The sequence below is a fragment of the Charadrius vociferus genome, unplaced genomic scaffold (assembly GCF_000708025.1).
Source record: "Charadrius vociferus isolate BGI_N301 unplaced genomic scaffold, ASM70802v2 scaffold498, whole genome shotgun sequence".
Taxonomy (NCBI): Eukaryota; Metazoa; Chordata; class Aves; order Charadriiformes; family Charadriidae; genus Charadrius; species Charadrius vociferus.
In genome coordinates, this window is record NW_009649588.1 from 21,346 (window position 1) to 45,075 (window position 23,730).

The window sequence follows — 23,730 nt, forward strand, 5'->3', positions numbered from 1 at the left end:
AACTTTCTTTGCACCATTCTCTTTGGTATCTGAATGTGGCACTGCAACAAAATCAAACTATCAGCTTAAGTGCTTAAGGTTCTGGTTGCTATTGTCTGACCATTTCAAAGTGGAGTGAAGCACAATATCAGTTTCTTAACTTAAAATAGCTTTATTTTGCTGATCTCATAGAGACAAGGTTAATAAATTGCAGCATTCATAATTTGATACATCTTTGTCCCTGTTTCAGTTTACAAACTGTCCATTAGCAGACCTTGAAACCTGTGAACAAATACATTATCTACCATTATACGCAAGTTTCTCAGATGAGTAATTTTTGATCTTCAGATTGCTCAGGCAGTTGCTTAGAAACATTTGTCTGTATTAGTTACACAAGTCATGTGGTATTATTTTTCTTTTCAGATTGGATGGCTTCTGTGAATAAGCAACAGAGCATGAAATGCAAATTTCATGATATAAAATTCAAAACTTGCTTTTGGCAAGGATTTGATTTATTACATTTACAGCACAAGATGAAAACAAAAAGGTTATCTCTGTGATCTGAATGACTTGACAGGGGAAGTAATATGCCTGTGCCACTTAGAGCACTAGTGGCATAAATTGCAAAAACAAACAAACAAATCATTAAAAGCCAAAGGAATTGCAGGGAATCAGTGGAGAGCATGGCCTAGGGAGCTTACTTGGCCGAAAAGATCATTCCCAGAAACACAAAGATGATAAAGACTAGGATGGAAGTTTGGAATAGTCTTACAATGGAATGAAATGAAACCTGTGCAATAATCCACTTTACTGGTTATCTACATAGAAAGTATGGGTTTCTCTTCTATTGGTTAGTACTTCCCAGGGATTAGTACTTTCCTAGATTAAAGCATGGGTAGTAAGGTCAGAAAAAAAATCATGGAGATCCATGTAAATTATTACTTGTCTTTTTCAGAGCTTTGAGCAAGCAAAGAAAGAGAAGCAAGTAATCTTGTTCATATCGATAGTAACAGCCAGGTCTCATTCAATAAGGTTGAAAAAGTATTTATGACTATTTTGTTTTAGCCTACATAGAAATACAGTAGAATCCTTTTCCTATTGATGCTATCAGTATGAGAAACATTGAAACTCACACCCTTTTGCTTCCTTTAACTTTGTAAAAGAACCACTTCTATTTGCCTGTTTCTCCACTGATAGTAAGGATTTTTCTTCTCGGTTGGATGCAATGATTTATAACAGCAAAATCATGGGTTCAAAACTAAATACAGAATTTTACTTGCAGAGGCTGCTTCTTTCAGTTAAAGAGAACCAAATATGGTAAAACTATGTTACTGAGCACACTCCCAGACTGTGATCCAGGCTACTTCTACAAATTAGAAAGCCTACATTCAAAATATATCCAAAGTTATGAAGACCAAACCAAACAAATCCCAAAGGAGGAAATACTGCTAAAACAATGGAGAGAAACTTAGAAAACAACAGTAATTATTTTTCCCCCATAAATATTTAAACCCAGGCTGCAAGGACTGATGGGCAGTAAAACCGTTTGCAAAGAAGAAAATATATCAGAGTTTTTGCTGAATTGTAATGCCACACTGGAATATAGAGGTATTGGGTCTTATTTTGAGTGACATGTGTGATAGCCAACAGAGATACATCTCATCCCACCACAAATTAGGCAAAGTCTGTAACTTTCCTGGTACTCCCTTTCAAGCCAGCAGCTCTGCTAGAAACTAATGACAATGGGTCCCAAATGACAGCAAGTGTGCCTGGCAGCTGAAGCCTCATGTCAGTGCAAAATATTTGTGCCACTCATGATTTAAAACAGGCTTAGTTTGGGTGGACTATGACTAACCCATGATTAAGATCAAATCCTTCTGCTAGCAGAAACAGCATTGAGTGAATGTGAAATATGTATGCACAGTCCTTGCTTACTGTTTAACACCCCATCTCATAAATCCTAGTAAAGGCATTCCACAAAACCAGCCAGAAGTAGTGTCACACTCTGAGCACTTCTCTCAATATTCAGTCAAACGCCATAGCGTTATTAATGAAGTATTAAAACACTGAATATGAATTTGGTTAGAAAACAAAATGCATAAATTTTCATTTTAGCAAAACCAAAGTCTCCAATAAACCCAAATTTCTCCACTGTGTACTTTCAATGTTTGTGTAAAAACCACATTTCTTAAATACCAAATAATCACTTTTTTTTTTCCTCCCTCCCTTCTCTAACAACATGCATCTCAGATCATGATCAACCATTTTCAATAGCACGTTGCTCCCTTTGCATACAGAAACTTGGTTTAAGGAATATGAGCTTATAAATTGCCATCCTCTGCCTGTCTTTTAAATAAGGCAGGAAAAAAAAAAAAAGAACCAACATCCTGAGCTAAGATTAAAAGCAGCATTCATATTAAAGAATGGTGTCTTTTTACCATTGAAACTGAAGCTGTAGATTATTCTGTGCTGATAAAGTACTACAGTGGGCAAAGAACTTTCTCATAATGAACACTGCTGTAAAACAATTTATCTACAAGAAAGGAAACAAGTTTGCATAATCCATTTATGGTTGATTCAGCTTTAGAGGAATTTGTTATATAAATATATCTTGCCCTGGAGAATTGTTTTGCCAAAATAACTAATGAAAGTGTTTGAACAACTTAACACTGATAATTAATAGGATTTTTCAGTATCACAATGGACAACGACATCTTCCCATGTACATTAACCATCTCTCACTAGTGAAGAGACAAAAATTTGCAGACTCTGAGAGCCAAATACATCAGACAGTAGAAAATGAATTACCTTAGCACTTGCAAAAATGCTAAGGAGGTGATGTTTTAACTGACCGTCAAAAGGTGTTTTATAGTACTTTCTTAAGAAGCATTCCATAGCTCAGTAATTATCACTGTAAAAATCTTAATTAATAGTTCATCAATTGTTCAACTGGCATTTCTAATATTCTGCTATCGTGCTGGAATGTTTGACTAAACGTAATCAAGTACCATTATGTGGTTATACACTTAGCTAGCGATCACAAGTTACGTTTTAAGTTTAGGTGTCAATATTAAATCATCAAGAAGGATTACCACAGGTAACTCTTTCACAATCTCATCAATAATGACTTGCCAACTACAATTCTGTAGAGACTTAAAATTTACAGTGAACCTTACCTGCTTTTGTGGTCACACAATTATTTTTATTATGCTTTGTGGCAATGTTGGCTGCCAAAAAAGGTTGTCCTAAAATCCCAGTGTGACAAAAATCAATTTTCAGATGCAAATGAGGGTGGCATAGGTGACATTTTTCATACCCAATAAATTGCCTGTCTGTGGCTTTGAACTAATGGACACATAAACAAGAGAGATTGGTGCCAAGGTATTGCATTATAATCTTAGCAAAGTTTTATGAGACTCATGCTACAGGCTGCGAAGAGAAACTGAAACAGAGGGAGGGGGCATAAACAATTTGAGGAAACCTGTAAGAATAGATATAGTTTACAGGGTTTTTTGTACATTCTTTTCCTTTATTTTTTTTTCTAAGCTCTGATTTCCCATCTATCTACACCCCCCCTTTTTTTTTTTTAATTTCAGTGCTCTTCATGACCCCTTCTGTCTGCCACAACTTTTACTTCATTATTATTCTCCACCTCTCCTCTTCTCTGTCCTTTACCTGCCTTCCCAGTTTCCCTCCTAGAAAATTTGTAGAAATAGAATTCCTTCCGGTTATTCTTTTTTTAAATTCTGGCAACACTGTTTCCATTTATGTCTACCTCCTTGAGGTGACAGGCATTCCCTGGAAGGGAAATTATTCAAAGCCACCCTGCTGTAGCTGACTCTGCAAAATCAGTATGAGGAGCCACTAAGGTAGACCTCAAAGTTTTGGCACATACTTCTAAAGCAAGATGTCCAGAGGACAGCACAAAAACATGGTTTATCAATGCTATTAAGAATCTTTAGAGCGGTTAAGTACAGGGAAGAGCTCAGACTAAAGCTGCTGAACTGAACATCCGTGTAATGAAGCAGAACCAGCAGGCAGGCACCTCAGTGACGTCTCATGGAGCCATGTCCCTTTTCAGGCACTAGGTCCACATGAGACTTCAAGTCTGCAGTTTCAGACTATTTTGTTTACTACACAGATACAGGGATTACTACCAGATCACTCTCAGACAGGTCTTCCACCCTTTTTCCCTCCGTGCCCCCTCCCCCTTCCTTTTCTCTGAATCACAAGCACTTCATTTTTATATTAAATAACAAAGGGGTATAGATTAGTTCTGTGTTACTAAATCTGTGTAGTTATGCCACAAATACATTTTAAATTTCCAAGAAAATACTAGAAATACACTGCAACAAGCATTACCTTAAAAAACTACAGTCTTTAAGTGACCCAACTGCTCATGTCAGATATGGCTACACTTCAAAAACATGAGGAGGTCTGCATTCGCACAAAACAAATAGCAGGGTTTTTATAGGCTTTTCTAAAGCTTATCTTGAATAATCACAAACTTCTTGAGCCTGAAAATTTAGAACTCCTGAGAGATATTTACCCTTGCAACACAAATAGAAACATGATAAAACCAATATTTTTAGGCTATGTTGATAGTATTGTTTCCAACTATAGCTGAAATGAAAGATATGAATACATAATAGCTTTTCAAACCTCTCCAAAAGATTTAAGTAAAGTTCAAATCTTAAGCTTTTGAAACTTTAATCTTGAATCAATCTTTTTGTTATTTCACCTTTTTCTCAAGTTAGGAAAAAATGAAGAGTACAAAATGACAGAGAACTGAATCTTGCATCAGACATCCCCATGCATATCCATTTGCAAGACTGGGATAGTAATTTGGCAAAAAATTTTAAAAACACCCTTTTCAACCTCTTATCCTGGCATCCTTGGTAAATAATATTATTGCTGCTGGTGTTCCTTTGTTGTGTTTTGGATTCCATTTGTTTTGGGGTAAGAAGGAGAAAAAGGTCTTTTCTGCTGCGCATCTAGCTCCCCCCTCCTGAAAAATCAGAGCTCCCTCTAAAGTCCATAAAGCAGCGCACCTTGACTTTGCCTGTCAGCATCATCAACACAACGTGGAAGCAGAACGGACTTCTAATACTGCACAGGCATAGCTTACAAAACACAGTTTTAAACTTTTGTTTATGCCACTTGTCTGCTTGGCCAAATACCATTAGTGTATTCCTCAGAGGCAACAGTTTATTCGATTGCCAGAGCAACGCCTGGCAAGGCATGCATATGGAATTCAGGGCAGCATGCCACAACCATCTCCACCCTGTTCTTCTGAAAAGAGAAATTATGATGGGAAGTATGAAACATACTGTTCCCTGCCTTTTAAGGTCACCACAGAAATTGACTTCACAAGCTAGCTAATACATGCAGCTTCTCTTTCTTCCATCGCTCCATTTCTGCATGGTCTCGTAACCCGTGCAAACATTTGGAAAGCAATCTTTAATTCCAAAAGTCCACAAATGACTTCGGTGACCAAATTCCCTGACCATATTAACTATCTGTATAACTACTGGTAATGCAGAAAGTCCCTAGCAGAAAATTCCCAGGTGGCAGAGAATTACTTTCTAGTAAATCTACACTACACAGGAGTACCATGGTCTGTTCATCTTCCCCAAGCACAGCAAGTACTTCAGGGTTGCGCACATTATGGATTAGCATCAGTTACTGTAGAGCTCAATTTTTTTTGTAGAGCTCAAAACTGTTTTACAGTTCTTCTTTTCTGGAAGCAGCTTCAAGTTGTATAGACAAAACCCCCACTAATAAGACTAAGAAATAGACCCTAAGATTTTCAGCTTTTTCTAACACTGAACCAGATTTGGCCAGATCATAACTCCTAGCAGCAGAAGATACCAACCAAAAGATCAACTGCATCAGATTCACCAATTTATCTGTGTTAAACAACAGCAAAACAGAAATTGGAATAACATATATAAAAAAATATCCAAAACACAAAGGAAATCCTTCTTAGATACCAGATATATTCATTGTATCAGGGGCAAAAGATTTACAAAAGAGTTTAGTGAAAAGTCTGCTGAGAGATAGTTCTACAGTCTTGATGTCTACTACTACTGTCCAAAGCTTTTAATTTATACAAGAAGTTAATTTAAAAACAGAAGATGTAATGCAGCATACTTTTATGAACCCTTACTAAATGTAGAGCCCTAGGGCTCAGTGTACTTTCATTTTAAGTAATTGTATTCCACATGTAAATATTAAAGACTTAAATACACTGTGATAAACGAATTTAGACTTGCTAAAAGGTTTCTATAAATAGCCCCCTATTATGTCACTTCTCCAGATAGTCTGCTTTGTTGACAGTTACTATAAGAACAAAGCATTACAGTTTCCCTGTAGTCAACAGGAAACAGTCACCTAACGAAAACCTTTCATAATTAGAACAAGGCAGGTACTAAACCGATCCTTTGGCTTATCTATGTATTTGTAGCTGGAGTTCATTAACTTGTCAGCGCTGATTCCTTTTGAATAGGAAAGTGAAATGAAAAAATGACATGCAAATCAATATCAACAGTTAAGTCATGTTCTCATTTAGCACAGTGCCAGATAAGAAATACTGAGAATTAAAAAGAAACTTTCTGGTGGAAAAACATGCTTAGTATGCCATTTTTTTAATAAGAGAATTACTACAGTGAATGAGGCTAGTTGTTGTTGTACAATAAAAGTTACACCAGTTAACATGGTGTAACTTTTAAACTTTTTTTTTAACTTTTTTTTAAACTTTTAAACCTTATTTTTATTTTCAGGTATTTTAAAAAATGACATTAAGCTTAATAAATGGGAAAAGTATTTAAGAATATATAAATTCATGCTCATTAGTTGGCACAAAAGCTGTTTAAGCACATCCATACGTATAGAGAGAGACATCTGCTAAAAGGACTTCCATGTAACTCAGCATTACACCACAAGTCCACAGACATTTTTAGAAAACACATTTCACACATGTAAATCACACTATTATCAGAAGGGGCTACAAATTAATTTTCACGGACATGTGAAATGATAATAATGGGGTGTCAAAGGCCCGAGGAAATTTGTTGGAGATGAGCATAAGGTAAAGGCAAAGATCTGTTTATATATCCTGATATATGCTGAATTGCTTATTAACTTTTCTAGAGCAAACCAAAGTCAGCAAGGTATGCCTGGTAAACTGCAGGCCACATCAAGAACACCAAGATGCTACTGCATGCACCGCTGAAGTTCAGCTCAGATGTAACCCACTAAGTAGATGGCTTGGAATAAGAGTTAAATCAAAGAACCAAGTGTAACAGCCTTAATTCAAACTTGTTAGGTTTCTACCAGCAAAAGGTTAAAGATCTCTATTACTCTGTATCTCAATAGTTTACCTTTCTTACATGTATTGAGTATCTTCATTTTATACACAGAAATCTGAGGCTAAGAGGTATAAAAGTGAAGATTGTCAGTATTATAACACTTTTTCCTTTTGTCCCACCTCTGTTTTGTCTGGAAGCTCTTTGGGTAGATGTTATCTTTTACTACATGTATGAACAAGGTCTCAAAAGCCACAATCTTTGTCAATGCTTCAATACTACTACAGGAAAATGGAGGAGAAATAATGCAAATGCAGAATGTTTTTGCTCTCTCCCTTGATTCTCCCTGAACACATACCCTTACACTGGAAACCAGAGTCTTATCTTCCTATTGTCTCGAGTCAAGATTAATTTCCCTCACCTTATTTTCTCATTTTATAGTTCTAAAGACTGAGTCTTAATCAAGTCACTTATCTAATTCACAATTGTTCTGAAACACATTTTCAATTAATAAAATGATCCTAAATACAGCCTAATGCATTGAGCGCCAGCTAAAAGGAAAGACATAATAATTACCAGCAGTAACAAGGAACTGGGAAAGCCATTAAGCAAAATCAAAATAATTCCCCCTCCCCTCAACTCTCTAACTATCCCATATTTTTGCACTGCTAGAAGATACAATAATTATGTCCCTCAAGTAAACCAGCAACTTTGCTGTTTAGCAGACAAATAGTAAAGGAACTCTTTTCCTTTTATACTTCTAATATATTTCCCATATTTTTCCTTTAACTGAATTAAATAAGACATGTTAAAGCAGTAAACATTTCTATTTGGGATACAGATGATTGAACTTTTCTGGAAGATGTTAAATTTATTAAACATCACAGGACTGAACAGAATTTGCCTTATGGTATTTACAAACTTGAGATATAATTTTGAAGTAATTATAGTCAATACACAAAATCTAGGATTAAAAGCCACTGAATAAGTGTGAAACTTCTGAGATCCTCTAAAGAGCTACTTGATCAAAAAGCATTAATTTTGCAAGGATTCAGCTGAAGGCACAAATAACATTTAAAATAACTGAAGAAATCCTTTTTTTTTCCCTGTTTCATAGACACAAAATATAACTTGCATACTGTGACTGCCCACTAACATTATACACAATTAATATTATATATATCAACTTGATGCTAATAGTACCAATAGAAAGGACTATACCATTTGATCATCCTACTAATACATTCAGTTTTCCTGGCAATTAAACAACATGGAACCACTAACAATTAACATCAAGGTCACCCTCAAATAAATTTTGATTTGGACACTCCTCATAGCAGATTTATGAGTAGATTCAAAGCTCATTAAAGTCAGTGGAACGACTCCCGTTGACTTAATGGAGATTGCATTTGGTGTACTGCTTTCTATGTTTTCCTACGACAGATTAATTACATGCTTTTGTGAATAATCATGCCTAAAATCAACCCTATAACTTAAAGCTTCAAGCCTTACCTCACATATATTTGTAACTTTGTCAGCAATGAGTTTGAGTGTTATAGACGTGAGCCAAATTCAGAGTCAAATCTTCCCCAGCTTTGACTTTAAATCTTTAAACTGAACTTTCAACATCCTCTCACCATAATTCCTGATTTGATGGTCAATATGAAGGCATGACAGACTTTTCTAACTTTAACGACCATATCAGCTTCCAAAAGGTGGTTGTTGGGAGTAGGCGGGAAGAGAGCAAACCACATAAGGACAACACAATACAGCAGCACTGAGAAAATAAGGTGGTCTGCAGATAAAGTCAGAAAGTTCCTTAACCTGCCCTGCGCAGCTACGTGTTTCAGAATACATAGTTTGAACTATACATATTTCTTTTTACATAGATGAGAGAAATCTTCTCCCTTCACTAATTTGCATGGAAATAAAGTAATCAAAAAGGACAGGAAACAGGTAGAACTTTGCATCATATTAAGTTGATCATACAGATGAGTTGACAGTTTTTCCCGTGACCTGCTACTGAAACAACCCACCTCTGTTGAAAACCAAGAGGGGCAAGAAAATAAAAATTGCTCAGTATCAAATTGCAGGCATTATTGAAACAGAGTGCATAGAACAATCAAGTGTATCAATTTTAAGATTGTTATTTTAATTAACACAAACATGACTGTTGAAAATTTGTCACACACTGTTCCTCTTTTGTATTAAAAAACCCCCAACCCATACATATTCTTATGTTATGTTTCTCAACACAAAACTACAACGTATGCATTGAAAAGAACATATTTTAAAGTCTCTCTTGCAAGATATCCCATTCTGATATATTAGTAATGTTTCTATGGACATAGCTGGAAATTCAATACACGTGAACGATTCCAATAAGCCTCTCGGTATGGAGGTTCAGTTTTTGATACAATTAATGACAGTAAATGAATGAGTCTGTAACTGATAAGATGTCTATTGACTGAATCAGTAACAAAACAAATAACGAAATCCCCATTTCCTAAATCAGGAATTCAGTGTGTTTTCATTTTTACTGCTCCAAAGGGCTGGTAGGATTAATGCACGCCAAATCAAATACAGAATACTAGTGTAATAATCATCTTAACCTAAGGCATGACTTTACAGTTGGTAGTAAGAACAGCAACAAGAACAGATGAGCTAGTCTGAATATTCTTGTTGCCACGTGCTGCCATGCTGGAGCACAATGACTGAGTACACCTGGTCCCACCAGGGGTTTTGTCCACCAACAGAGTCTTTCAGCAGTTATGAATTTCCTATTGAACAGAAGTGGCTGATTTTTTATTTCATCATCAGGGAAAAGAAAAAAGTCATAGAGGCATGAGAATTCTTCCTGCGCAGAGAAGAAACTGCAAAGTATAGTATTTGTCAGCCAATCAGGAATTTTTAGTTTACTGGAATTTTTGTTACTCAGTTCAACAATATCCAAATCAAAATTGTATGCCTCAAGAGAGCACTTCAAGTGCCCCATTTTGCAGGGGCTGACATGCTATTCTATCACCACACTGCTGTGCTTGAAGGAAACCCTCTGCATTTTGATAGTCTTTTAAACTATTAGTAAAGCAAACACGAACAGATTTCTTACTAGCATTTCTTTTTTGGAGACATCAAAAAAGTCAGGTGATACTAACATGTACTAACGTCAGTGCACATATAAAGTCCTCAGTATCTCCTAGGATAGTCCAGTACTTCACAGGATCATACCCTTGGAATCCCTATATATAATCTATGTCGATATCCGAGAATGAAAGTTTTGTACAGCCTTCCAGATTTTTAATTTGTACTTTCACCTTTCTTCCAAGTGGTTAGAGACTAAATCTTTATACAACACAAGTGTACTGTAAAAAAAAGCCACCAAAGAGAAAAAAAAAAAATTCCCACAAATATTCAACATGTTAACATACAGCATCAAATAGGATCTAGAAGAATTTAAAAAAGAAATGAGATTTTTTTATTATTATTTTCTACTAGCTCAGAGATCATCATCATCATCAAGTCTGCAAAGTGTATAAATCTTTATCTGATGGATATATTTTCCATGCTTATTCTAGTAACTCTGAAAAGATGTTGGGCATCAGAAGGATATGAAAATGCTTAACTTTGTTTCTTATTAGCTAAGTCCTTACTGCTCCAGAAAAGCCTGTCATTTATACTTATACGAGATATGAGTAATCTGAAGACAAAGTTCACACACACACCCCAAAAAAACCCACCCCAAATTTCCATTTGTGAATACACAGGTCATGTTACAACATTTTTGACAGACGCCATTTAAAAAAAAACAAAACAACCCAACAGTTCATCCGTACTGCCTTGACATTAACTCTAGAACAGGGTAGTTGGCCACATAAAATATTCAGTAGTTCTCCAGTGAGATTACTACCATTATAGAGATAAATGCACTTTAAGTAAAGTTAAGCATTTAACCCATTTCTGATTGATGATGCAAAAGAGGACCCTCTTAAGCAGTAGAAGCCACAGTATTGTACTAAGATTATACGATTTAGTCCACAAGAAGGCCGGTACAGAGAGAGCTAGATCCAGCCCTCATTTTAAAAGTATTATAGGCTATTCCTTATCTTAAAAAGCTGCATACGCTAGATCCAGGATTCATTTATCTAAAAACTACAAGGTAATTCTAGAGATAGAAAAGAAACGAAAGACAAAATTATTTCGAGATAATTTCCTACTGAGTTCAAACATATGCGAAATGGTTCATCAGCTATTGAACATCATCAACCACAAGGGTGTTTGCTGACTTGCAGGTAAATTAAAGTGTATCTGTTCACAGTAGTTTGAACAGTTGTTGACTAAACAACTTTGTGTTGCTAGAACTTGAATCAAACCAGTTACCGGAACAATTACTAAAAATATTTAGCAAATCTATTCCTAGTCACCAGGAAACTTCTTGTTTACTGCTCTGCACAAAACTACAGTCATAGTGAGGTTATTAAGAAACGAGTCAAAATTCAGTCTCACCTTTCCTACCAGTACATCTGTTTGCCAGTTACCTTAAACAAGAATCTTTGTTTTCCATACTAATGAAGGACGACGAGGAATTTTAGTGGTACCAAAAGTATTAGCAGCAGCCAATTACTGTACATAGCAGGACTATTAGCCAGTTCAAATCCATCTGCTGCCCCTCCACTCTCTTTCTGTGTAATCACTATCCCTAGGTGTCCTCTAAGTAAGAGGTGGGAGATATATAAGCAACTACTAAAACTATATTTATTCTAAGATAGATGAAGTCATTAATGCAACGGGTATTCAGTTTGATTTGGTGGTGAAATAAGAATTGAGGAGCTAGATGATTAATCACTCCAAGATGACTGTAAACATTAGCAGAGTTTATTATGGAGATACCAAATTCTATTAAGCTCTAACTGTCATTCCTATGCTGAATATTGCTTCAACTTGCCAAGATCTTCTAGGTACTTAAAAAAACCCCAACCAAACAACTAGGTGTAAAAATAAGATGCAAAGGAATAATCTTAAAAGCAACAGAATTGTGATGATCAACAAATATAGAATTTTAGGTCCAGAAGAAGCCATCTGTACTTGCAGTGGCAGAATCAATTCTTGGGGGAGGACAAATGTAGATTTTTATCCTGTGATGCTCCATTAAATGCTTAAGATGTGTGCTGAGATAGGTGTTACTATAATAACTATAATAAATGTTCCTTCAGGTTTGTGAAAACCAGCATGGAACTACTGGGGCAATCATTAGGGATGATTATTGATGTCTCTGATGGAGAGAAATGACTAGACTCTTACTTGGGAAATCATCTTTTCATATGAATAATTTCTCCTATTATGGCGCTCTCAAATCCACCCTGTTTCTGGAAGCTGATGGAAAAGCTTATAGTGGGAAAACACCAGCAATATTTTGTCTCTCTGACACAAAAAAGAACCTTGAGTTTAGTTTTGAACCCAACTTAGTTTGACACCCTCTTGGAATTGTCTCTATTCCTTAATAAATCCGAGGTATCACTGGTGAAACTGGGGTAGTTGTCGTGAATGCTGGATAAGAGAACAACTGTGGAAGAGATGGACAGTTTTTCTTCTGTACCAGAAGTCTCACAGGTTCTTCTGGTTTCTATAACATTTCTTGTTCATTATGGATTTGAGGACATTAGGGATATGATGGCATTTTTAATATCATATAGAAATCACCACGTACTTTTCACAAACTCCTTATTTAAAAATAACTGTTCCTATCCTGATGTGAAAAAGTATAATAAAATATGAGAAGCTTGACATTAGCCAGCAATGTGTGCTTGCAGCCCATAAAGCCAACCATATCCCGGGCTGCATCAAAAGAAGCATGGCCAGCAGGTTGAGGGACGTGATCAGAGGGCCGGAGCACCTCTCCTGTGAGGACAGGCTGAGAGTTGGGGTTGTTCAGCCTGGAGAAGAGAAGGCTCCAGGGAGACCTTATAACCCCTTCCGGTACCTAAAAGGGGCCTACAGGAAAGCCGGGGAGGGACTCTATCAGGGAGTGTAATGATAGGACAAGGGTTAACGGTTTTAAACTGAAAGAGGGTAGATTTAGATTAGATATCAGGAAGAAATTCTTTACTGTGCAGGTGGTGAGACACTGCCACAGGTTGCCCAGAGAGGCTGTAGATGTCCTATCCCTGCAACGTGTTCAAGGCCAGGTTGGATGGGGCTTTGAGTAACCTGGTCTAGTATAAGGTTTCCTTGTCCATAGCAGGGGGGCTGGAACCAGACGATCTTTAACATCCCTTCCAACTCTACCCATTCTATGATTCTATAACGTATCAACAATAAAGACATATGTGCAAATACCTCTTTTTACAGATACATGTGTATACACACACACATATTCTTTCTCTGTGTACTTAATAGGTACACCTTAAGGATCTTAGAGGATGAAAGCCACTTTCTAAATTAAAGATATTATATACCCTATGAGACATCTACTTATCCTTTATGATCTTGCCTAATGTTCTACTAAATCACGCTTAGCCTGTTGCTTTCCCACTTACATCCTCATTTACTACAATGAATTTTAAATTTAAACCTTTTCTAAATGGTTCCTTTAAATGTTCCCCACACCTCTGGCACAAATTTCCACCCAGCTGCATCGGTGCCTGGAGATTAACACATAGGTTTGGCATAGTTTTCTCTATATCATCGGAATACTTTCAGGCTGGACTCAGAACAATAACAGCTTGAAAAAAAAATTATATGTCAGTGCATTATGACTTATTACTCATCCTCAAAATTTAGTGGACTTTTTTTTTTTTAATGGCTAAAGGACAGTTAGCATCCTAGATCATAAAAAGAAGCTAATTTGATTCAAAATGTCTTCACACAACTCATCTACCATTCAAAGTCTCATAAAAATGTTTTAGGGCCAAGAGGTAAATAGGTATTTCCTTGGCACTCTGTGCCAGGGTGAATTTTAGTTCAGATGAAAGACTTCAGCAATCTTTGAGTAATCTCTCTCACTGAGATTTATGGAAGCTTTGCCATTAAGTCTTATGGATGAAGGATTAGACCTAAGTGTGTTTTAAAAGAAAATAGAATAAAATTGGTTGCATTCCAGAAGTGCCTTTGGTTCTGAGCTTCCACAAAAACCTTAAGTTTACACCAGAAGCACACCAAGCAATAGTGAATGTCCTGTGAATGATATCCCTTAGTGCAGGGAAGAAAACTAACTGAAGTACAAATGCAGTTCAGGGCTGAAAGGAATTATGATTTTAGATGTTTTTAATAAAATGCATTAATTTTTGCCTGTCATTTTTTATTAGTCTGTTAATAATTTTGAATAATTACCAAGTTTTGCATTTGTTTCAAAATCATCTTGTTTACCTTTGAAACAGTTAAACATTCTATACTTGTGTTAGCTCTGCTTATTACTGAGGAGCACAAAGTCCCTTTTCCTAGATAAATACATCCCTAGTTCACATAAAATCTGAATGTAGATTACTCGTAGAGAAAAGCACTGAACATTCACAGAAGCTAACACCTTCTTGTTTCACAGTCAATTATTCATGTTTCCAGTCTATAAGACCATTTTTCTCTCCTTAAATAACCAAGTACTTCTCATTTACATGCTGAAGTTGCTCACTGAAGGAAATAGAAGGAATAGCCCACACGTTTGATCTAAGCTTTTATACATACAGTGAATAAACTTACAAGACACACTTTGCCCAAAAAAGGAACGTTAAATTAATGAAAACCACCAGTGGCTTGTGTTCTTTATAGTATTTACTCTGGTATTCAACACAATATGTAATTGTTGCTATGGCAACTGCCACATCTCTTGGCACCATAATAATTCTCAGTTAAATGGATCTTTGTCAGAGCAAACTCCAAAGCCAGTGTATATGAAACCTGCATTTCTTTGGTGGTGGGAATCTGCAGAGTTAAGTTGGAAAGATAAATTCAGTCCAGGCCTGAGGGAACGCACAAACCTATCAGTAGAAGTGAGGCTCTGCTGCAGAGCTGAGTGAAAGGGGGAGTGTGGCTACGTATGAAAAATCATAACCGCCGTGCACTGCCATGGGACTCGCAGGGTCACTCAGAAACAGTCCAGCAAAGAGGTACGGGAGTCACGTCCCTACAGCCCTGTCAGACAAAACTCCTGCTTCGAGGGTTTGGTCTAAAGTCTGCTGGAATCTGATTATTTCAGCAGGTTCTGGATCAGGCTGAAGGATAAAAACAGAAAGTAGGTGACTGGAATTTCTATGGAAAATGGCTTACTTCAGTGGTTAAGAAGATTTCTCATATAAAAGGAGCTCTTTGTTGTTTCCTCAGCAGCAAGTGGTCTGCACAGAGGATTTTTATAAAAATATAGCCAAAAAGGCAGCTAAATGATACTACAGAATGACCCATTGATGAGAACAAGCTCTTGCTTTCATTGACATTAATTAAGATGTATTCTGTGAAACCTGCAATGTAGCATTGAAGACTTTAAAAAAAATAAAAATTAAAATAGCATCCTTTCAACTGGTGACTAAAGCAAGGGAAAGTCATTTACCAAAATACCATCAACACGCAGGTATTAAATTCTAAAATCACTTATACCTCAGCTTTTTATGCATGAACTCCAAGTCAATAGGTGTTTGCAGTGTGATAACGAACAAAAGTAAAAGAAGTAATAACAAGTTAATCATTTAACAGCTAGCAGGAGAACATTACTGGAGAATATTACTATGTTAAGCTTTCTGACAAACTGAATGCAAAAGTGAGAAGATGAATTTTCTTTTGTTAGCTCTTTAAAGAAATCCCATCTTTATACGCCTGAAGGACACCTTCAAACGCAAAATATCTCCACTGCTTTTCTGAAAGAAATGGTATTGTATATACTGTTTTGATCAGTATAGTAATTCATAAGTGTATCGTAGATACTGATATACCCCAGTGACTTACTCTATGTTGTGCCTTAAAATTAAATGCAAAACATGGTATTTTATTTATGCAGTGCATTACTTTTTGCAGGAACTGCTATATGCAAAATCTAATAATATGAAACTCTTCTAGGCTGTTTGTCAATATCTCATATGAGAGTTCATCTTCATACTTTTGCACAGTCATTTTCAGCCTATTTGGAACTCAATTCTAAACTGAAAAAATGCTAATATACATTAATGGGAACGATTGCTTGCTATATCAGAGAGGCTGATTCTTGATCTTATTTTCCAAATAAATTACTGAACTGTCAGATGACTAAACTCAACTATTCACTTGCTTGTGTGTATATTTTCTCTGTGAGAGAATCCTGATTCATAATAACATTATTGATCCTTTATCATCTGTTCTAAGGCAGAAAGCCATACATGTAGGATTTAAGGCTCTAGGCACTTTTTATCTCATATCAATAAAATTTGCAAGCTCTATACTGCAGGAATAAAGCAGAGAGTAAGACACAAACAAGAAATGCTAACGTTGAAATCCAAGGAGCTTAGTTTCATTATTTCTGTTTGATACTTTAGGAAACAGAGGCAGATGCGTAAAGCAACATGCACAAACATATACATCCAGAAAGTGACTTAGCAGGAAACAGACCTCAGGTCTGCAATGCAGCTGGGGAAGTTTTCGGACAGGCTGCCTCTCCTGTCCCCGCTACAACAAACATAACAAACATGACGTTGGGAATTGCAATGGTTTGACAAAGGGAAAAGCAGAAGCAGCAGATGTGACTATCCCCTAGCTGTTATCAAGTTGACTGGACAGAGTAGCAGGACCAGAGCAACTTCATTTCCTTCAACATGAACTACTGCTGGAAATGATTTTAAACTCTCTTTGTCTACAACATGCTGTCTCAGGGTGCACTCCTCCCTCTTATCTCTTCTTTTCTTTCTCCTTTTCCTTTTCCATCTAGTGCCTGAAAAGTGTCCTGAGGGTTTGACAGTTTCTGTTTAATCATTTCATCCTTCTGTATGGAAGACTGCTGGGCACCATATAGTGAAGTTACTACCAGCCTGGAATTTCGGAATATCTGTCTGCCCTCTTATCTGCTTTAGTGCCAGACTCTTGATATCTCACTCCCCCTCCCCCTGTGTCTGTGATGCTGTAACAAATGAATGTCCTAAATAACTCCCTTTGCTGCAAGAAAAAAAAAAAAAAAAAAAAAAAGGCTGCATTTTGCCAACACACAAAAAAGGCAGAGAAAGATTGTTTCCCAAGGTTTTCTTTTAGCTCTCAGTGTACTAAGGGTATATTCATTAAAACCAGCATTAGATTACAGAGGGAGAGAAGGACTAGCAGACAACCATTTTATTTAGCCTTGGAGGACACAAATTCCCAGCTTGCTGCATTTTGCAACTCACAATCTGTTATGAGACTTCACAAAAGATTGGCTATACTTTCTTCCACAAAACCAGACCCTCTAAATAAATCCAGTAATGTCTGGTAAAATGCTCAGATGTGATGAAATTTCCAACTTTCAATTGTCCTACTATTTCCATAAAACAAAGCAGGGACCAGGCATTGGATAAGACATAAATTAAAAAAAAAATAAATATTGCCACTCATCAGCTTGGTCAGTTTGTTCCCAGCTAGGGTTTGCAAGTGATTTATTTTTCCATTAGGCATATGAACCTTAGCAATTCTATGAATTATTCAGAATGAACCCAAAGTTCATTTGAGGAATCCTGGGTGAATCTAAACATTTCCATGTCTCTTTTTAATACCACCAAGCACTCAAGTCCTGACTGTGTGAAAGGGTATTAAGCAAACATTGGGTAAAGCTGAGCACAGATGTGCATGCCTCACGGTGAATGCAAGTGAACTTTTCTTTCATTGAGCACTTTGCTCTGAGGCCACAAGTGTGTATATAGACGTAACGATTACAAAGATGACACATTGTAATGTTACATCTTCCATAGACCCATGGCAACTCTTCTGCACACTCATATTCTACGTCTCTCAAAAAAGACAGGAGCTTTTTTTGTGAATACTCCCCTCTGTCAAGACAGACAGAAACCAACTTATTTAGCCAAAACCATAGGAGGAAAAAACAGGCATTAACAGCAGGTTGTAGAAAGCAATGTAACTGTAATCTGATGTACAGATTTTTACTCTCAGTGGCACGTATGCATATCTGTAGGTATAGGCATTCATGGGGTTTAGGGTTTTTTGCAGAAACATCCCAACACCTGCAAAAACAGCAGTGCTGTATCTGCTCTGCTGTCACTAGACCCTGCAAAAGACTCTGCCATTAGAGAGTGACAACCAACTGGCTGCTGATGCTGAGAAACACTCTATCTTCTCACATTGCGGGTACAGCCACCCTTTGATAGAAAGCTGCAGGCTCTGCAGATCTAATATGTTTCTGGCAGAAGACTCAAAAAGCAGAGTTAAATAGTAGGTGGTATTCTAACAGCCACTGACTATAGTATGGCCATGAAGTTAGTTTAAGTTAATTGGTTAGGACTGATCAGTGACGCCAGCTGGAATCTTCCCACATCTTCAACAGGGAAGAACCCACACCCCTCCAACTACTAGAATACCAACAGCTTTTCTGCACACTCCAGATTGCACCTCTAAATATTTTCAGTATTCGTCTAAAGTATGGTTGGTAGCAGTCAGAAAGTTTTAGGAATTATGCTATCTCTTCCTAGGCTCAGACTGCCAGTCAGCACATTAGAGATCATTGTTGTCAGTCATTTCCAAAGACACTGGGAATCTGCAATTAGAAACATTAACAATGGGATTTCACAGATGTAGGTTACATGCTTTCAGAAAAGAAATGGCAGTTGCTGGCAGTGGGGAAATACTTAAGAACTACTTATCCCCTAATTAAACAAGGTACTGTACTCTAAGTGCTGAATGTTAAGCAGTGCTCTAGCATGTGCTCGTCTTAACCCTACAGAATTATGCTGAATTACTAAGGCTCCATCTGAACATTTCTTAGCCAAGACTCCTTGCATAAACAGATGGAGCAGTTCTGCTGCTTCCATGCTGACACATTCAGACTGCAAAAGTACAGGATTAAGTGCAAATTTATCATAAAATCACTTTAGATAGTAGGCTGTAATCTTTATATCCTTCTCAAGAACGACAAACAGAAAGACAAGACTGTGTTGTATTTGAAATAAGCAAACAATAGCTGAAACGATTGGTAAAAAATACTGATTTAACAGCTACAGAGAGCTGGCTGAGGCCAGATAGGACAGCCAATCCCAAAGATCTTTATACTCCCTTGAAGAAGGGGATGATCCTTACTAGATGGATTTGCCAGAACACATTAATATATCATGTAACTCCCAGTGGCACTGCAGACACCAAGGATCACCATACTAAAAAGGTAGTCTTCTATTTATGAGCTGAATATCAAAATCCATAAAGAAGTGATGAAGGCAGGTAGAGATGATACTGTGATACTGCTTTGAGGAGTCAACTATGAGGGAAGACTGGCAAGTGGCAGAATATGCCAGATTTAGACTGGTTTTCTCTCTCTGAAGCAACACAGTGGTTGAAACAGAATCCAGGAGTGAGGCCAAATTAGACTTGGCTTTTGAATGTAGTCTGGTAATAGATTTCAACACTAGACATTAATTAATATTGCAGGAATATTTTGAGGGGAGACTACCCAGAACCCAAATAGGACATAAAGAGAAAAGGTCATGGCCAAAGCTATGTCAGTCTGTGCAAATACACATCTGTTAATTCCTACTCAAGAAACAAGATTTCCCCTAGATCGTAACTTCCACGTTGATATTGAAGGGCTGCTTCTCTAAGAAAACCAGAATAAAATTGCAGAATATGATTCTCAGACAGATCTTCACATGTAAAACAATCCCCTGAAGTTCAGCTCTAGACCTCCTGTCAGAGATGTCTCAAACTCCTTTCAGTAAATTCTAACTGAAGGATGAGAATCCCCATTTTGAAAACACTCCTAAGATTTCAAAACATGGAGTGAAAGCAAAATCACTTGAACATTCTTCTGAATGCACCAGAAGTAACATGCCTTGCTAGTTTGAGACACAGGACAGCCACATGCCCAGCTCCTGCAAGTGCAGTTTTCCTACTCTGAACTTGGCAGTGAGTGGTCCTAAACCCACAGCTCTACCACATAAAAGACTCTCTCAAGTATGACCTTGTTAAAATCTAACTTTGTGAAGAAACAGCACATTTAAATAAAATTAAATTCCATTTAAGTGTTCTGATCAGCTCTCTACAGTTACACATTCTGGTACCTTCTCTCCCACTGGCAATCTATATTCCCATTGCATGCTGCTTAAAGTGCAGATCAAAACCTTTTCTCAGCCACGGACTTTCAGAAGTTCGTTCAACCTTTCCCCTAAAGCTTTTTTTTTTTTTTTTTAAATGTAAGACTTAAGTTATACTAAGGTATTGTTGGAAATATAAGAACGCTGGTGGGTGAAAATCTAAATACTAAAATAAGACAATACATCGTCCTTTTTGTCATGGTGTCTTTATACTTCCATAAAGCTGCCAGGCTTAAACGTCTACTGAGACACTGTCTTGGCCTGCCTCTCTCCTAAATGCCACGACACAGAAGTGAAGGCTATTTCATTTCCTTTCGTTACTTTCAAGGGTGTGAAGTAAACAATGCAATCAATTTGTGAAGCACTTTTTCCCCCATGGTATGAGGTTAGTGTTACACTGAAATTCAAAAGTGGAAAAGAAAGGACCCGGCGTTCAGTTCCACGGAGTGGAACAGAAATCACTAGGCACATAGAGAGAGAGAGTAAATATGTGTTGCTATTTGTATGCAGATTTTTACATAGTTTAACACGTCACAATATCAGATAAGCAGACCTATATGAAAAGTTTAAATTCCACAGCATAGAATTCATTCCCACAGTCTTAGATTTGGAGTGAACGTGAAGGTTCTGTAAATTCTAAATTACACATTTGGACTAAGATTTTCCATTTCCCGTTATGGTCACACTGTGGTTATCCAGCATAATGTACACCAGAAGAATCCACCAATTTTGATACTGAGGCTCTTTCATTTGAATCAATTCTGTACGAGTGTTTAGCATTTACACTTGAAGATGTAATAAATTTTTCAAAACCTTGAAAATTTGTATTTTAAGTTAAACTAAGTGCTAATACATTACAGCAATATCTGGATTGAAGACTCATTTTGATCTCTCTGCTAACAGATTAAAACTGCTTACAGTCCTAGATGGCACACGTAAATACCTAGCAGCATCTCCTTGGCACTTTCTTCTAGTTCTTTGTATTTATCTTACCTTTAATGCACCATGTTTTTCATTTGCTCCAACAATCAAAATTTCTGCCATATCCTCTGCATGCTCAGACCGTGCGTGGACAAACAAGGCTCTGCCAGCTTCTGATATATTCTTTAGCGCAACTAAAGACCCGTCGCGTTCCACCTTGAAGTCTGGGTTAGAAACTTCGAAGTTCAATTTGTTATTCCCCTTGCAGTCATCAAAATCCACTGGGGAGAGAGGGGGAAGAAAGAAAGAAAAAACACAATTATAAGTATCCACTTTGGAACATAGACTTCAAACATCTTTATGTTATCGGCTTGTCTACAGATCTTGGGAAGAAATGTCTCCCAATCTAAGGGGAAAAAACTTTCAGATATGCTTTACATTTGTGTGACCAATTCATAGACAAATCTTACAAATATGCACTTTTAGGGGGATGAAGAGATTTTGACTATGCTAATTGGGAAGGTAGCAGATAAACAAAACACTTTGGAAATCAACATTTTGTGATCACTCAAATCAAATGCACAAAACGCACACCTAGTTCTACAAATTAGGCAGTAGCAGTAGAGACTGTGTTATCCTCCTCATTGTAACCCAGAATCTCTAAAGGCTTTGCTGCTGGCAAAGTGCTTTAAGATATCCAGTACATCTTTATGCTTAGAATTGGTTGTTTACAGAATATTCAGCTTCACAGCCTACTGCAAAAGTGTTGCATAACAAAAAAAAAAAAATTATAACATTTCTTATGAACTACCAGGATTGTGATACAGTGCATGTGCTGCACTACCAGTATAACTAGGGAATATGAAAACTTTTAATAAACAGTAGCTGTCAATAATCCTGTTTCTCTTTACATTGAAGATTTGAAATATTTAGGAAGGCTGGCATAAAGACAAAAATGTTTCTAATGTACAAAGTTTGAGACTTTGCCTCAAGTTCCTTCTGAGTCTGGTAGATTCACTTTGCACAAAATACTGGAAAAAATATGAGCGATGTAACAACCAGCTCTACAATTAAGAGGTCTTCACCACAAACTTGTAATTGCTAAGTAAACTTTCAGGTTTTGACATCTCTGAACAACATATTTCCATGTGCCGGGTTTTTTTTTTTGCAGGGAACCTTCCTGTATTCCCTACCTGTTCCTTGAGTTACTGATGCTGTAGACTTTTCACTTACCTGCACGCTTTCGCTATTTTGATTTTACTTTTCATTTCTATTGGATCTTTTAAAACTGCATTACATTTTCAGAAATGGATACAGACAGGGATACAGACTACAGAAGATCAAATATAATAGCGCTTTACTGAAAACAAAGCACTTTGCTTACTGTATAGACTTGTGCTTGGTCATTGTTTTTAAAGGGAAAAAAATAATCCCAAACTCTCTCACAGCCTGGTCAATATCTAAGCTTTTCCTGACTATGTAACATCTATAAGTGGTCTTAAAACACAGAATCCCATACTGGATGGCCTAACAACACTCCTGGGAAGTTACACAAAAATCCTCTTCAGCAAATTTTGCATCTAATTCCAGACATGACAACTTGAAGACAGACCTTTTGGAGATCCTTCCTTTCCGGGCATTCACTGGGATTGAATCCCAGCGTAGAACCACCACAGGGAAGAACAACTGTTGCTGGTTAGAGAATTTGAATGCAACTTCATTTTATGATGAATATGGATGAGAAAGGTTAAATTAAAGATAAACCAAGAGCAAAAAAACCTCAAACGTCCAAAATTCAGAATAAGGCACAGGATATGAGATGTGTGACGCTATTTGACAAATCAACAGTGGTGGGTTGACCTTGGGCTGCACCCAGCCGCCCACCCAGCCCCTCTCCTCACTCCCCCGCCTCCACAGGACGGGTGGAGAAAATCAGATGAAAAAGCTCCTGGGTCAAGATAAAGACAGGGAGATCACTTACCAATTACCGTCACGGCAAAGCAGATTTGACTTGGGGAAAATTAATTTATTGCCAATTAAAATAGATTTGGATGGTAAGAAAAAGACAAAATTAAAACCACACCTTCCCTCCTCCCCGCTCGTCCCCAGGCTCAGCTTCACTCCTTCACTCCCAACTCCTCGGCCTCCTCTCCCCCCGTGGCGTGGAGGGATGGGGAACAGGGGGTTACTCCCAGCACCCAATGGCTCCTCTGCGGCTCCTTCCTCCTCACGCTTTCCCCTGCTCCACCGCGAGTCCCCTCCGCTGCCGCGTCCTTCAGGACAGACCCACCTGC

General features: G+C 37.3%; 1 protein-coding gene across 1 annotated transcript in view; it reads right to left on the reverse strand.

Annotated features, from left to right (window-relative positions):
• The window catches only part of CDH13 (cadherin 13), a gene marked incomplete at its 3' end in the record, with an annotated part of 202,075 nt that overhangs the window by 11,127 nt on the left and 167,218 nt on the right, over positions 1 to 23,730 (reverse strand). The window contains exon 3 of the mRNA XM_009890391.1: positions 21,509 to 21,717. Coding sequence (XP_009888693.1) covers positions 21,509 to 21,717 — 209 coding nt within the window. The remainder of the gene's footprint in view (positions 1 to 21,508; positions 21,718 to 23,730) is intronic.